The sequence below is a fragment of the Pseudophryne corroboree genome, chromosome 12 (genome assembly GCF_028390025.1).
Source record: "Pseudophryne corroboree isolate aPseCor3 chromosome 12, aPseCor3.hap2, whole genome shotgun sequence".
Classification (NCBI taxonomy): Eukaryota; Metazoa; Chordata; class Amphibia; order Anura; family Myobatrachidae; genus Pseudophryne; species Pseudophryne corroboree.
This window is the reverse complement of record NC_086455.1, coordinates 149,577,249-149,594,729: the sequence shown is the minus strand read 5'-3', so window position 1 is coordinate 149,594,729 and position 17,481 is coordinate 149,577,249. Positions and strand designations below refer to the sequence as shown.

Genomic DNA, 17,481 nt, shown 5'->3' with positions numbered 1-17,481 from the left:
GGGACAGAGAGAGAGGCAGCAGGGACATAGGGACAGAGAGAGGAGCAGTACGGACAGAGAGAGTGCCGGCAAAGACATAGGGACAAAAAGAGGGGAGGAACAGGGACATACAGGGCCGTCTTAACAGCAGTGTAGGCCCCTGGGCACAGCAAATTACTGGGCCCCCTACCCATCTTCCAGCGATAGGGGTGGGGGTGCTATCAGCAGCAGTTTTGATGTCCTGAGGGCGGTAGGGGGTGTTCTATCTTCCTCTCAGCATGTAGGACCTGGAGGGAGGGAGAACACTAAACTGTAGAAGAGGCAATGGGATAAATGAAGTGGCCCCGGTACATGACTTCCAGGGTGGTAGGGGGGTGTGTAATACGCAGGGGAGGGGTAGATAGTGGAGTGGGCTTAATATTCATCATTTTCCAGTGGGAGGGCAGCTTCCCTGACTGCAGATATCTCCAGTTCCTGGAAATAAATTTCTTAGCTTTGAATGTGATTAAAAACTAAAGAGTTTCACCTGTCAGGAGGTACTGGGGACTTGGGGATCAGAGTTCAGGAGCCAGAGCAATCCACTGGCGAAAATATAAAACTGCAAACCAGATGTGTGGAGAAGGAGCAGGGACCAGCTTCTTGAAGGCTTATATCTCCAGTTCTGGGCATAGTAGAGACAAACTGCCAGTGTCCACTGAAAGGGGAGAGTCACAGCTTTTGGATAATACCCTCATAAAAACTCTAAGTCAGACAGAACCCGAGATATCTGGCTGGGAAGAACAATTAACAGTCTTGGATGGGGTCCACTGCTTTAAAGTCAGATATCTCCGGTTCCCCAGAGCCGATTTTCAAAAATCTGGTACCCCTAGAAAGAGGGGACCCTCAGCTATCATACTGGGGCCCTTAGACTCCTAGGGCCCTTGGGCAAGTGCCCATTGAGCCCATACAATAAGACGGCCCTGACACGGTCCCGGACATAGGGACAGAGAAAAACAGCAGAGATGTAGGGACAGAGAGAGGCAACAGGACAATCATATTAAATAATACATTGTTTATACTACTAAACATTGAATTATTGCTGACTTCATCTTTCATGACAGTAGACCACCTCTTAATGTGATATATAAAAAAATAAATAAAGTGTTCCTTCCTTGCAAACTTTATTCAGACCCCTCTACCCCCGTGTATCTGCCTTGGAAACACCCCCTAATCCTCCCCATCCCGTGTACCTGCATAGGAAGCACACATGCACACCCCTGAGACAGGGACCCGGTGTACCTGCATTGGGAGGCTGTCCTCCTCTTCATGTGATCCGCAGCTGTCAGCAACTGCAATCACAGTCTGCCCAGGCAGGTGTCCAGGGGGGCGACCAGGGTGCAGAGGATAAGAGCAGGCGGAGGGGAGCCCTCTCCCCCGGCTCCATGGCTCTCTGCAGCTGAACTACTGCAGCTACGGCATGGGGGGAAGGGGCGGGGTTGGGGACCCTGCTACTTCTGAGAGGGAAGGAGGGCACCTGAGCCAATTCGTCATGGTCTTCCTGAAGGACAGGTGGGGACGGGGTGGAGCTGCAGGCCTTGAAAGCATCTCAAGCCGTATACAAGCTGCAGCATCTGCTCCCCGGTAGTTACGCCACTGGGTAGAGCCAGCATCACGTTTATGGTTATTATTATTGCTGATACGGCGATGCTTGCAAACCTTATGGTCCATGTTCTGTAATGTCTTGTACTGTAAGTCTTCTTTTTCTTTTTCTTGTTTTTGTTTCTGTTTGTATACTTTTTGAACACCTTGTGGTGCCATATAAGCAAAGCATAATTAAGGTTAATTGTCATGGATTTAGCCTAATTTATTTATTTCAGCCTGATGTGAATACAGGTTGAGTATCCCGTATCCAAAATGCTTGGACCAGAGGTATTTTGGATATGGGATTTTTCCGTATTTTAGAATAATTGCATACCATAATGAGATATTATGGTGATGGGACCTAAGTCTAAGAACAGAATACATTTATGTTTCATATACACCTTATACACACAGCCGGAAGGTTATTTTAGCCAATATTTTTTATAACTTTGTGCATTAAACAAAGTGTGTCTACATTCATACAATTCATTTATGTTTCATATACACCTTATACACACAGCCTGAAGGTCATTTAATACAATATTTTTAATAACTTTATGTATTAAACAAAGTTTGTGTACATTGAGCCATCAGAAAACAAAGGTTTCACTATCTCACTCTCCCTCAAAAAAGTCTGTATTTCGTAATATTCCGTATTTCGGAATATTTGGATATAGGATACTCAACCTGTACTAATAAATTATTGTTTATAGCAGGCAGAGTGACTTGGAATAAAACATCTGTAAAATATCTTGGATGGAGAGACTGGAATCGAAATATATTGTAATTTGCATTTTAGTACATCAGATTTCATTCCCATATCACATAGCAATAGTACAAATGTCATGGAAATGATACAGGCAGCAGATGTCTACTTACAATTCCACTTGTACCAGTGAGAGTGAGAAGCTTCTACCAATCATTCATACAAGATGTCTTATACTTCATTAATTTCAGTGGGATCTGTGGATGCGGCTATATTGTTGCTTTCTGCCCCAGGAAACATATTCATTCTCCTGGTGAATATTTTGGATGCTGTCCATTTGAAAACACTTAATTTAAGTGACCAGCTCATTTGTAGCATCTCTGCAGTCAACATGCTACAACAATTCTTCTATGTTGCAGATTTTGTATTTTTAGCACTAACAAACGAAGAATCGGATGACACAGTTACAATGTACTTTTCAATATTGTTTCGGACTTTAACATCCTGCAACATCTGGCTTTCTACCTGGCTCTGTGTGCACTTCTGTATAAAACTTGTGAACATTAACCACAGATGTTACATTTATCTACAGAAAGTGTTTCCCAAAACATTTAAATGGATTCTAATTTCAACTTTCCTGGGATCATTTCTGATCAGTTTTCCAACAATGTGGAGCAGTCTAAAACTTACTTCATATAATAATACTTTCATGGAATATGGTCAACCAGTTTATGAAAAAGATTTATTCTCCAGTGCATTGCATAGTGTGACATCCCCCGTGGCCATTCTAGTTTTATTTACTTCAGCCCTGACAATCATCATCGCTCTCTGTAGACACATGAAAAGGATTCAAGACAATGCTGCAGGCTCCAGAACTCCTAGCATGGAAGCGCATGTTCGGGCTACTAGAACCATTCTCTGTCTCTTAGTAATTTATGTATTTTATTTTATTGATGGACTTAACTGTTTTCCTGTAAACTACCAGAAGATTTTTGAGTATTTTACATTGACAAGTTTAGCATTAGGTCAGATTCTTAGCCCTTGGATTCTTATTAAAGGAAACAGCAAACTAGATAAAGCACTTCAAGGACTCTTACATGGCTGCTCTTGTCCCCGGTTATCTAATGATGCATAATACTACATATATTGTTCAACAACTGGTACTGTATATACATTATTGTATCAACATTGAAATCATTACTTTCTTTTTATACATATGTAGACATGGTTGGACTGGCCCACAGGGGTACAGAGGAAACCACCGGTGGGACCTACTGCCTGGGGCCCCACCCCCTCCTCTAGGGATCAGGTTCCAGACTGTGCTGATACTAATCTAGTACATTATCTTGCATGCACTACAGCATATATATTTATCTAGGGGACCAACACTTGCAAAATGGTTAGGGAAATCAATGTGGTGGCTGGGCACACCCCCTCTGGAGACTGGCCACACCCCTAAACATGGGCCCCTACAATTGCATTCCTCCGGTGGGCCCTACATGCCCCAGTCTGACACTGTATGTAGATGTGTTTTAATACACTAAGCATCCTTATGCCATGCCTGTGAGACACCCGGCACAACTGAGAAGCTCAAAGATGAGCAGCGGACTGTAATTTTTCTTTACAATTTGCATCTCAGTCACATCACAGAAGCTGAGAAAAGCTGAACACGGGGAACTAGGGATGCTAGGCTGTAACCACACAGTAATCGGTGTTACACACGTACATAGTTACAGATGAAGCACAAATGAACTTGGTGTGAGCAAAAGTCACATATGCTCTCATTGGAGCCTATTTTACATGGATTTGGACTCACTCGAACAGATGGGCAAATATCGCAAATCCCAGTGATCAGTGTCAGCTAGTAATGCTTTTTTTTATTTCCAGTTGTTTTATTTATGCATATAAACAGTGGTGCAAGTCAGTATGGCATACTATTACTGTTGCCACCATAAGGTGCACCATCGAGAGAGTCACAGCACTCAGGGGCAGATTTATTAAGCTTGGTGAAGTGATAAAGTGGAAGGTGATAACGCACCAGCCAATCAGCTCCTAACTGACATTTTTCAAACCCAGCCTGTGACATGGCAGTTAGGATCTGATTGGTTGGTCCTTTATCACCTTCCACTTTATCACTTCACCGAGCTTAATAAATCTGCCCCTCAGTGTCACGATGGACTCCATTAGTGACTGTCACTGGGAGCATCTGAGCAGCTTTGAGAGCAGTGGGCATGCCCTCAGAGTGATGAGAAATGGGGGCATCATGCAGATATGCCCTTGTGATGTGCCCCCATGATAAGGACTCACACTTATTTTTCATGTGTGTACCTTGAGCAATTGTCCACGGATAGTACCAGGAAGTAATAAAAAAACTACTTGCATTACTGGTTATAAGATGGATATTTTACGCTTGGCGTGAGCGAGTTGCATGGGTACCGGTACATCAAGAATGGCTGTTTGGCACCACAGAAGCCACAATATAAGTGTACATATCTGTATTCGTTTTTCAGTGATTTGTATATTTAGTTTTTTTAATTATTTTATTTATTTTTCAATAATTTGATATAGTGAGTAAAAATATATGCCGTGTTATATTTAAGAATAATGTGTATGACGTAATAAAGTAGAACTGAATAATCCTGGCTTCTACTGTAGAGCAATTGGTATTGGAATACATGTACATTAAAATTAATTTTACAACTACTGCAACACAGGTGAAAATTAAGTACAAATATACATTTTTATAGGCCCTACACATTTGGCGATTGGCCACCAAGGTGCCCGATGGCCGATACGGCCGACGGGCGACCCGGCGGCGGGGGGGGGGCAGTGACGGGGGGAGTGAAGTTTCTTCACTCCCCCCGTCACCCGGCTCCGTAGACTTGCAGGCAAATATGGACGATCTCGTCCATATTGGCCTGCATGCTGTTATGATTCCCGTACTCCAGACCAGAGGAGATCGTATGGCTGAGGTCAGAGTACTGGGAAGATATGCTGGTTGTGGGAGCAGGAAAGCCTAGTAACCCCTGGCGCCCTAACTCCGTTGTCTCGCCCGTGTTATCAGAAATCCCCTGCGAGACTATGGTTGCTTGAGCCCATGGCAGCCGCGTTCGAAGGGCGGATTATGTCTGCCCAACCCCGATGCCCCCTCAGGTCTTAATGGGAGACAAAGGGAAATCCGAGACAGGGTGATAACAAGGGGCCCTCTGACTAAGCAACCAGGCCAGGGGTTACAAGCTAACTAACTAAATCAAAAGGTATGTGCGGACTAGCCGCCAGGGAAAAGGACAACCAAAGATCCACTGATCCGTTACTCCTATCCAGCACCGCTGGATACCAGAGTGGATCAGGGAGAGCGTAATCCTCCGCAAAAGCTCCAGGACACAAATATACTAAATAATAAACAGTAAGCGGACAAGCCACAACACACGGCTGCGCCGTGACTCACGAACACCACAGGATGTTAAAGGTGCTCAGTCAGACTCCAGGAAAAGATGACAAATCTCTGAGTACAGGACCACTGAGGACAGGAACAACCGGCTTGAGCAGGACTGGATACTTTCTGCAACTGACATAGGCAAACAGGAAGCTGCCGACACCGACTTTCAGAACTGGAGGACAGGCAGAATCCACTGGAACTCAGGGTAGGACACGGGATCAGACACAGGGACTGACACAGGAATCCACACAGGGACTGACACAGGAATCCACACAGGGACTGACAAGAACCAGCTCAAACTTAAAGCAGACTGCAAACCAAGGAATATCATCAGCATCTGCTAACTGCAGTGAGCCAGCATATATCAGAGAGGCCTAATTAATTATCTCTAGCAGCTGGCCTGCTGCACGACTAAGCTGACAAGATGCAATCAGCAGCCAGATGAGGCTGAACACATGGGAACAAGCTGCAATTGCACAGACTCACCAGCGGCAGCAGACAAGAGTAATCCAAAACAGAGCAATGGGAAATCCTGGCATGCAAGACAACTAAATAAACATAAAATAGGAATGAACCACTACCTGTGGTTCATAACAGTATCCCCTCCTTAAGGGTGAGCTCCGAGCACCCCATGACACCCACGGGGAACATAAACAGAAGTATAACATAAAATACATAACAAAAATGCAAAACAGGAATGAGCCACAGCCGTGGCTCATAACATTACCCCCCCCTTGAGGAGGGGTCAAAAGACCCCAAAATTCAGACTATCCAGAACAAGGGATACAAAAAAAAAAACCTGACACATTGGTCTAACAGACACGAAAACAGAAACAAGCTGCAACCACAGCTTGTAACAGTGCCCTCCCCTTGATGGTGGCCACTGGACACAAGACAAGGGAAAAAAAATCTCTTTTTTTTTTTTTTTATCAAGGCAAGAGTCAAAAAATTATTTCTTTTTCTTCTTCTTCTTTTTACAAAGCTCTTTAGGTCTGACCAAGGTAATTCCCCAAACATTGTCTGAACTGATGGTACCACCCAGCAAGGCTGCGTTCAAATCAGAGACAGGTCTCTTACCCTTGGGAGCTGAACTTTCTGGTAAAGTACTATTATTAGAAGAAGTAGTCAGAAAAGCACATCCTGCAGTCACAACAACGGGCTGAGACTCCTGTGCCGAGTTTACAGTATTTTGTGGACTCTCAGCAGACAAGACGGGTGATTTAGAGGAACTTGAACCAATTTCTTTGGAACCATATCTTTTAATAATTGCATCACTGAATGCTGGGGGATCCTGAAGAATGGGATCTTCAGCTTTCATTAGGCTGGTCGCCCACTCAAAAGGCTCTCCTCTAAAAGAATAAATAAGATAGAGCACAAGGTTCTCTGGAGTGATGCCCAGAAATGGTCTAGACAACATAATAATGTAATAGTGTTTGTAAAGCGCCAGAAATTGGGCTAAGTCCCCATCAAAGATTATGGATGTTGAGATATCAGAGTCAGGATCTGTTTCCTTCTCATCTGACTGACTGGAGTGCTTTGCTAGGACCTGGTCACTATTGACCTTACTCGAGGCTGAGACTCTCTGAACCCCACCCGGGGCTGAGACTCTCTGAACCCCACCCGGGGCTGAGATTTTCTGAACCCCACCCGGGGCAGTGACTTTCTGAACCCCACCCGGGGCAGTGACTTTCTGAACCCCACCCGGGGCAGTGACTTTCTGAACCCCACCCGGGGCAGTGACTTTCTGAACCCCACCCGGGGCAGTGACTTCCGGGAACCCCGCTGGGGCAGTGGCCTCCGGGAACCCCGCTGGGGCAGTGGCCTCCGGGAACCCCGCTGGGGCAGTGGCCTCCGGGAACCCCGCTGGGGCAGTGGCCTCCGGGAACCCCGCTGGGGCAGTGGCCTCCGGGAACCCCGCTGGGGCCAGCACCTCGGATTCTTTTACTGGGACCGGGTCGTTGGCCTCCCTGACTGGGATCGGGCCATCGGCCTCCCTCTCTGAGTCGATAATAATCGAAAGTTCTCCCGGGACTATGACTTCCGGGACTTTTGCTGAAGCAATAACGTTCAGATCCTCCACTAATGCTATGCTTCTTAAGTTCTTTCCTGGGGAAGCGACTTCTAGACCCTTCTTTGGGGCTGCGTCTCTCGAGACCCCACTTGGGGATATTACTTCAAAGATCCCTTCTGGGGTTTTGCTTCTCGAGTTCCCTTCAAGAACTATGGTTTTAGATACCCTTTCTGAGGTTGCGCTCCTCAAGTCCCTACCTGGGGTAACAGCTTCTGAGACCCCATCTGGTATGGAAACCTGAGCTACAATATTTGATGTCCCTCTATAAGCTTGGGCATCGGGTACCGCTCCAGCACTCTGGGCATCGGGTACCGCTCCAGCACTCTGGGCATCGGGTACCGCTCCAGCACTCTGGGCATCGGGTACCGCTCCAGCACTCTGGGCATCGGGCACCGCTCCAGCACTCTGGGCATCGGGCACCGCTCCAGCACTCTGGGCATCGGGCACCACTCCAGGACCCTGGGCTACGGGCACCACTCCAGGACCCTGGGCTACGGGCACCACTCCAGGACCCTGGGCTACGGGCACCACTCCAGGACCCTGGGCTACGGGCACCACTCCAGGACCCTGGGCTACGGGCACCACTCCAGGACCCTGGGCTACGGGCACCACTCCAGGACCCTGGGCTACGGGCACCACTCCAGGACCCTGGGCTACGGGCACCACTCCAGGGACTTGCAACTCCGCTTCCACAGGAACCTCAAGAGAGGAGAGAAACATTCTCTTTTGATTCCTGAATCTATAATGGGGCTCCCTTGCCCAAGGACCCCAATTATAGGACAGAGAGTTTTTTTGTGTGGGTTGTGTGACAAGTACCTCTGCCACAGTAGAGACAGGAGTAGGTCTTGTATCATGACTCAACTTGGCCAGAGGGCAAGACTCGTCACCACACTTTGGCTTGCGCAACTCACAGGTCTGCAGATAATGGCCTAAACCCCCACAATATAGGCATAAGTTTAAGTTTCTGCGACGCAGACGCTCCTCTTCTGAGAGCCTGGGCCGCAGAAAACTTTTAAACTTTTTCTCTTCAATTAAACCAGAGGATTCTCTTGTCACCATTAAGTGAACAAGAGTCTCTTTAGAGATAGATGTACTCTCAACGACTTCTGGCAAAATAAGCAAGATTTTAGTCAGAAGGTTTTGCAGTTGCTTTAGGGATTGCTGCAAAACTTCAAGTCGCTCTGGTCTCAAAGCACTGAATACAGAGTTCAGGGCTGCGAGAGATGCCTGCAGGGCTTGCATAGTTGACATAGGAGGATTTAAAACTAGACAAGACAAGACAAGGCAAGACAAGGCAAGGCAAGGCAAGACAAGGCAAGACAAGGCAAGACAAGACAAGGCAAGGCAAGGCAAGACAAGGCAAGGCAAGGCAAGACTAGGCAAGACTAAATTTTGCTAAACAAAACAAGACTTTTTTTTTTTTTTTTTAAACACCGGACTGGATTCTAAACACCGGACTGGATTCTAAACACCGGACTGGATTCTAAACACTGGATTGGATTCTAAACACCGGACTGGATTGGATTCTAAACACCGGACTGGATTCTGCACACTGAATTCTAGACAGGACTGGATTCTAGACTAAACACTGGACTGGGCCAAAAAAGAAAAAAAAAGTTTTATTTCTTTTTTGTGGTATGGCTGATGATAATGTTACGATTCCTGTACTCCAGACTGGAGAAGATCTTATGGCAGAGATCTGAGTACAGGAATGAAATACAGGTTGTGGGAGCAGGAAAGCCTAGTAACCCCTGGCGCCCTAACTCCGTTGTCTCGCCCGTGTTATCAGAAATCCCCTGCGAGACTATGGTTGCTTGAGCCCATGGCAGCCGCGTTCGAAGGGCGGATTATGTCTGCCCAACCCCGATGCCCCCTCAGGTCTTAATGGGAGACAAAGGGAAATCCGAGACAGGGTGATAACAAGGGGCCCTCTGACTAAGCAACCAGGCCAGGGGTTACAAGCTAACTAACTAAATCAAAAGGTATGTGCGGACTAGCCGCCAGGGAAAAGGACAACCAAAGATCCACTGATCCGTTACTCCTATCCAGCACCGCTGGATACCAGAGTGGATCAGGGAGAGCGGAATCCTCCGCAAAAGCTCCAGGACACAAATATACTAAATAATAAACAGTAAGCGGACAAGCCACAACACACGGCTGCGCCGTGACTCACGAACACCACAGGATGTTAAAGGTGCTCAGTCAGACTCCAGGAAAAGATGACAAATCTCTGAGTACAGGACCACTGAGGACAGGAACAACCGGCTTGAGCAGGACTGGATACTTTCTGCAACTGACATAGGCAAACAGGAAGCTGCCGACACCGACTTTCAGAACTGGAGGACAGGCAGAATCCACTGGAACTCAGGGTAGGACACGGGATCAGACACAGGGACTGACACAGGAATCCACACAGGGACTGACACAGGAATCCACACAGGGACTGACAAGAACCAGCTCAAACTTAAAGCAGACTGCAAACCAAGGAATATCATCAGCATCTGCTAACTGCAGTGAGCCAGCATATATCAGAGAGGCCTAATTAATTATCTCTAGCAGCTGGCCTGCTGCACGACTACGCTGACAAGATGCAATCAGCAGCCAGATGAGGCTGAACACATGGGAACAAGCTGCAATTGCACAGACTCACCAGCGGCAGCAGACAAGAGTAATCCAAAACAGAGCAATGGGAAATCCTGGCATGCAAGACAACTAAATAAACATAAAATAGGAATGAACCACTACCTGTGGTTCATAACAGTATCCCCTCCTTAAGGGTGAGCTCCGAGCACCCCATGACACCCACGGGGAACATAAACAGAAGTATAACATAAAATACATAACAAAAATGCAAAACAGGAATGAGCCACAGCCGTGGCTCATAACACATGCACAGCCGACGGGGCACCAGCGATGAACAAGCGCGGGACCGTGCATCAGTCATCGCTGGTGCATCCACACTGCATGATATGAACGTTATCTCGTTCATTTATGAACGAGATCGTTCATATCGTGCAATGATGTCGGCCAGTGTGTAGGGTCCATAAGATCTAAATTGCTTATTCTGGGACTACTTCTGTCGGATTCTTAATTTTCTAAGTATATGTGCATCTATGTTTTTGCTTATCAACATACTGTATAAAGAAAAGTATTCAATAGCGTTTCATGTTTTTTACTCTTATTGCTATGGTATACTCTTTTTTGGTATCCAGTCTCTAGGTCGACCACACTTAAGTCAACATGCATTAGGTGCACCACCATTGGTCAACATGCATTAGGTGCACCACCATTGGTCGACATGCATTAGGTGTACCACCATTGGTCGACATGCATTAGGCGCACCACTATTGGTCGACATGCATTAGGTGTACCACCATTGGTTGACATGCATTAGGTGCACCACCATTGGTCGACATACATTAGGTCTCTAGGTCGACATGACAAAAGGTCGACATGGGTTTTTCACAATTTTTTTTTTTTTACTTTTATACTTTACAATCCACATGGGCTACAATTGGGAACAGTAACCTGTGCCAAGCGCAGTGGTAGTGGAGTGAGGCACCTTGCCTGAAGTGTGGTGAGCAAAGCGAGCCATGCGAGGGGACACGGTGCACTAATTGGGGTTCCCGGTCACTCTACGAAGGAAACACCTTTTTTTAAAAAAAAAACCTCATGTCGACCTTGTTCATATCAACATAATGCTTGTGTCGACCTATTTCAGGTGTCGACTTAGTTACTGTCGACCAAAAGTGGTCGACCCTATGATCCACACCCCTTTTTTTATAGCTAAGAAACACAATGGAGCAGCAATTAGGCTGATGATTTGCTGTATTCATTTCCTTCAACTCTCTGAAGGGTTAAAGGAAATTATATTTAAATAAATTATAGGGAAAAGGTACAGTTTTAAAATTCATATATTTACACTTTAATGACAAGTATAATGTTAATGTATAACTAGGGATATGCGTTTCTTATATTGGCCCTCATTCCGAGTTGTTCGCTCGCAAGGCGATTTTAGCAGAGTTACACACGCTAAGCCGCCGCCTACTGGGAGTAAATCTTAGCTTCTTAAAATTGCGAACGATGTATTCGCAATATTGCGATTACAAACTACTTAGCAGTTTCAGAGTAGCTTCAGACTTACTCAGCATCTGCGATCAGTTCAGTGCTTGTCGTTCCTGGTTTGACGTCACAAACACACCCAGCGTTCGCACAGACACTCCCCCGTTTCTCCAGCCACTCCCGCGTTTTTTCCGGAAACGGTAGCGTTTTTATCCACACGCCTATAAAACGCCGTGTTTCCGCCCAGTAACACCCATTTCCTGTCAATCACACTACGATCGCCGGAGCGAAGAAAAAGCCGTGAGTAAAAATACTATCTTCATAGCAAAATTACTTGGCGCAGTCGCAGTGCGAACATTGCGCATGCGTACTAAGCAGAAAAACTGTTATGCACACCAGTGCCTGCAGGAAAGTACTGGTGTCAGAACTGTTATGCACTCCAGTGCCTGCAGGAATGTACTGGTGTTTGAACTGTTATGCAAAACAAATGGACTCACAGACAGACTGGGGAATATGACATAACGTACACAGAAGGTGATAGGGTAACAAAATACACACACAAAGTGAACAGAGAAGCCCAGAGGCTAAGGAACTGGGTATCTCCCTTGTATTAGAAATGCTCAGATGGGAAAAGCAAGATGTTGTGTTTTAATACGTAGAGAACCCGAAATGCTGTTGCTAAGGGCAACAGCAAAACCCTAAAGGGTTACCAACGGGTGTGGCAGTAAACTCCTTGGTCAGAGATGGAATGATAGACACAAGGAGAGTCTCCACAATCCTAATTCTCACTTGCAGTGCACAGGTTCAGCTTACTGCCACTAAACTGACCCCTGACACCTAGCACAGTGAGACAGGATTAGACAGGCAAGTCTTAGAATACAGCCGCAAACTTGCTAAGTTCACAGAGTAGTAACAGAACCCCAGCAAGCTAAACGACTGACTCCAGTCTTACTGCTAGGTCTGGATTGGCAGAGTGTAATACCAAATCCCCAGGCCTATATGCAGTAAGCAACAAACAAATACAAAGCTACACAGTACTGGCTAACTTTCAGGAACTGACTAACCAACAAAGATTCAGCAGCATCTGCTTACCCTGAGAAGAGGCCTTATAAAGCAGGTGCTGTCCACGCCCCACTCAGACCTCACAGACTGTGAGCACAAAAACCAGCACCGGATCCCCTGCCATGCACAGAGCCTATAACCACTGCACAGCAAAAGACCCGAACCGGAGTATCAGCTGCGCTCAGGTTACTCCGCTAGCACTTGTCTCCCGGTTGCCATGACGACGTGGCAGCACAGGGCAGGAGACCCTAACAGTACCCCCCCTCTGACGAGGGGTCAAAGAACCCCTACCACCGGGTTTATCGGGGAACTGCGAGAAGAAAGAGCGTATCAGTCTGGGGGCATGAAGATCACAACTGCGCACCCACGACCGCTCCTCCGGGCCATACCCCTTCCAGTGCACCAAAAATGACCCCGAACCACCTTGGAGTCAAGAATCCTTTCAACAACAAACTCCCTCTGGCCACGTATCAGAAGAGGGGAAGGTCTTCCACTGGAAGAAGGATTACTAATCGCCCGTTTTAAAAGGGAACAATGAAATGTTTTATTGATACCCAAAGAACGGGGCAGATCTTACTGAAATGCCACCGGATTGATAACCCTGGTGATCTTATAAGGGCCGATGAACCGGGGGCCTAACTTATGAGATGGCTGTCTCAACTTCAAATTCTTGGTAGACAACCAGACGAAGTCTCCTAATTTGAAGCTGCAGGGTCTTTTCCGCTTATCAAAAACCCTTTTGGTCACTAATGACACAGACACAAGGGCTTTCTTCACTTTCCGCCAAATACCTCTAAGGACCGAAACCACAGAGGAACCACCAGGCGTGGAGTCCAGGGGGTCAAAAGAATTGGCCTTAGGATGATGCCCATACACACAAAGGAAGGGAGAGATCCCTGTAGCAGAGTGAGCCGCGTTGTTATAGGCAAACTCCGCCATGGACAGATGAGCAACCCAGTCAGTCTGACACTTGGAGACATAACACCTGAGGAACTGCTCCAAGGACTGGTTCACCCTTTCAGTCTGCCCATTAGACTGCGGATGGTAGCCTGACGACAAGCTGACAGAAATCTGGAGATCGGAACAAAATGCCCTCCAGAATTTGGCCACAAACTGGGATCCGCGGTCAGAGACCACATCAAGTGGCAACCCGTGGAGATGCACAACATGCAGCATAAATAATTCAGACAGGCGTCTGGCCGATGGCAGCCCAACCAGTGGAACGAAGTGCGCCATCTTCGAAAACCTGTCAACGACAACCCAGATGGCTGTCATCCCCGAGGATTTGGGTAAGTCCACCACAAAATCCATTGAAATGTGGGTCCATGGCTTAGATGGGATAGAGAGTGGATGTAATGGGCCAACAGGAACCCCTCTAGGAGTCTTATTTCGGGCACAGATGTCACATGCCCGAACCCACTGATCCACATCCTTAGCCACCGAGGGCCACCACACCGCCCTAGATAGCAACTCCCGAGTTCTGGCAATACCCGGGTGACCTGCCGACTTCTTGGCATGGAATTCCAGGAACACTCGCTGTCTTAACCTAGGAGGCACAAACAAAAGACCTACCGGAAGGTCTGGAGGAGCCTGCTCCTGTGCTCTAAGGACTAATGATAAGAGGTCCTGGGTAATGCCCACTTTAATACATGATGGGGAAACAATGGGCAACGGCTCCTCGGTGGTCTCCTGGATTGGAGCAAAACTCCGCGAGAGCGCATCAGCCTTGATGTTTTTTGACCCAGGGCGATATGTTATCAAAAAATTAAAGCGAGCAAAAAACAAAGCCCATCGTGCCTGCCTGGCATTGAGACGCTTCGCTGACTCTAAATATGCCAGATTCTTATGGTCAGTGAGAATTGAGACCACAAACTTAGCCCCCTCAAGCCAGTGTCTCCACTCCTCGAGTGCATCCTTAATAGCCAACAATTCCCGGTTACCCACGTCATAATTCATCTCGGCAGGCGAAAATTTACGGGAAAAGTAAGCACAGGGATGAAGGCGATTATCAGACACTCCCATCTGAGATAGCACTGCCCCAATACCCATCTCAGAGGCATCCACCTCCACCACAAAAGGACGCTCTGGATCTGGGTGTTGCAGCACCTTGGCCGAAACAAATGCCCTTTTGAGACGGGCAAAAGCCGCTTTAGCCTCACAAGACCAGTGAGCAACATCCGCCCCTTTCTTAGTGAGTGCCACCAAGGGCGCCACTATAGACGAAAATCCAGCGATAAATCGTCTATAAAAATTCGCAAAGCCCAGGAAACGCTGAAGCGCCTTCAAACTAGTGGGCTGCACCCAATCCAGGACTGCCTGTACCTTGGAACCCTCCATTTGGAAACCTTCTGGGGAGATAATATATCCTAGAAATGCGATTTGCTGAACTTCAAATTCGCACTTCTCCAGCTTCGCCCCAAGCCGGTGGTCTCTGAGTTTCTGGAGGACTAAGCGTACAAGCTTCCGATGTTCCTCCAGGGAATGGGAGAAGATTAGGATGTCATCTAAGTATACAACTAAGAATCTATCCAAATATTCCCTGAGCACATCATTCATGAAATCCTGGAAGACTGCCGGGGCATTACAGAGCCCAAAAGGCATCACCAAATATTCATAATGCCCTGAGTGGGTATTAAAGGCAGTCTTCCATTCATCCCCCTCTCTTATTCGGATTAGATTGTACGCACCGCGTAGGTCAATCTTAGAAAAAATGGTGGCAGTACGAAGCTGGTCAAACAAGACCGAAATGAGAGGCAGTGGGTATGAGTTTTTAATCGTGATACGGTTCAATTCCCTGAAGTCGATGCAGGGTCGCAACGAACCGTCCTTTTTACCCACAAAGAAGAACCCCGACCCAACTGGAGACTGTGAAGGTCTGATAAATCCCTTAGCCAAGTTCTCCTGAATGTACTCTGCCATAGCCTGAGTTTCAGGACGTGACAGGGAGTACAACCTACTCTTGGGAAGCTTAGCATTTGGCAACAAATCAATGGCACAGTCATAGGGGCGATGGGGAGGTAGTACCTCTGCAACTTTTTTGGAGAACACGTCCGCAAAATCTGCATAACACCCTGGCAATCCTGGCAAACTTAGCTGCGAGAGCCTGACTGGAAGGCTCAAGCAACTCCTGAAACAATCAGTACCCCAACTAAGAATCTCCCCAGAGACCCAGTCAAATTGAGGATTGTGGGCCCTTAACCAGGGTAACCCCAACACCAATGGGGCAAAAGTACAGACAGTCACATAAAAGGACAATTTTTCAGAGTGTGTGGCTCCAATAAACAAAGAAATCTGGCTAGTGCAAGAGGTAATTTTACCTTGGGATAATGGTTCCCCGTTTAACCCACAAATCTCAATTTCCGATGCCAAGGGTACTAAGGGAACAGAGTGTTTCAGGGCGAATTGGCGGTCCATAAAAACCCCGTCGGCCCCACTGTCCACAAAGGCCTCAGTCTTGACAGTTTGACCGAGGATCTTCAAGGTCACCGGAATGATAAAAGTCTTCTTGGGAAATTCTGACTTCTGGCCTGACAGGATATTTCCCATCACCCTCAGGCCCTGAAGTTTTCCGGCTTTTCTGGGCATGATACTACCACATGACCTTTATTCCCACAGTACAAACACAACCCCTGCTGTCTCCTCCGCGTCTTCTCACGCGAGGAGAGGCGGGTAGCCCCAATCTGCATAGGCTCCTCGGAAAATTCCTCAGAGTCTGAGGTTCCCTTGGGAAGGAAGGAAATCTCTGTCTCCCTTTCAAGCCTACGCTCTCTCAGCCGTCTATCCACCCGGATGGATAACTGCATGAGCTGATCCAAGCTATCAGGCAAGGGATATTGTACCAGTTGGTCCTTTATCTGGTTAGAAAGACCTCTTCGGTACTGGTGTCTCAGGGCTGGGTCATTCCACTGGGTATCATGGGCCAACCTCCGAAACTCCGTACAGTAAACCTCAACTGGCCTTCGCCCTTGCTTAAGGATCGAAATCTGAGCCTCGGCTGAGGCCGTCTTGTCAGGGTCATCATACAACATGCCCAGTGCCGTAAAAAAAGCATCAACACTTTTAAGCGATGGACAGTCAGGCTGCAACCCATATGCCCAGACCTGTGGGTCTCCTTGTAGCAAGGAAATCACTATGCCCACCCGCTGAATCTCCGACCCAGAAGACTGAGGCCTAAGCCGGAAGTATAGCTTGCAGCTCTCCTTGAAACAAAAGAACTGCGAGCGATCTCCAGAAAAACGATCCGGGAGATTTACTTTTGGCTCCTTAACCACTGCAGGTGCTGCTGCTGCGGGAGCTCCGCCAGCAGCCTGGGAGGTGTGCATTTTAATGGAAAAATCATTAAATTGTCGACTCAGGACCTGCACCTGATCGACCACCTGTTGCAACGTATTTTGAGGGGTATGCTCCATATTCCCACAAAATTTCAACAGGAGTAATAGGCTGCTGAATATGTTATGCACACCAGTGCCTGCAGGAAAGTACTGGTGTCAGAACTGTTATGCACTCCAGTGCCTGCAGGAATGTACTGGTGTTTGAACTGTT

At 47.2% G+C, this 17,481-nt stretch overlaps 2 protein-coding genes across 2 annotated transcripts in view; one reads left to right on the top strand and one right to left on the bottom strand.

The window, feature by feature from the left end:
* LOC134981040 (embryonic protein UVS.2-like) overlaps positions 1-17,481 on the bottom strand; it is a 304,758-nt gene that overhangs the window by 244,570 nt on the left and 42,707 nt on the right. The window lies entirely within an intron of this gene.
* Positions 2,532-3,440, top strand: LOC134979989 (taste receptor type 2 member 41-like). Its single transcript, XM_063946588.1, has one exon. The coding sequence runs from the start codon at positions 2,532-2,534 to the stop codon at positions 3,438-3,440; it is 909 nt and encodes a 302-aa protein (XP_063802658.1).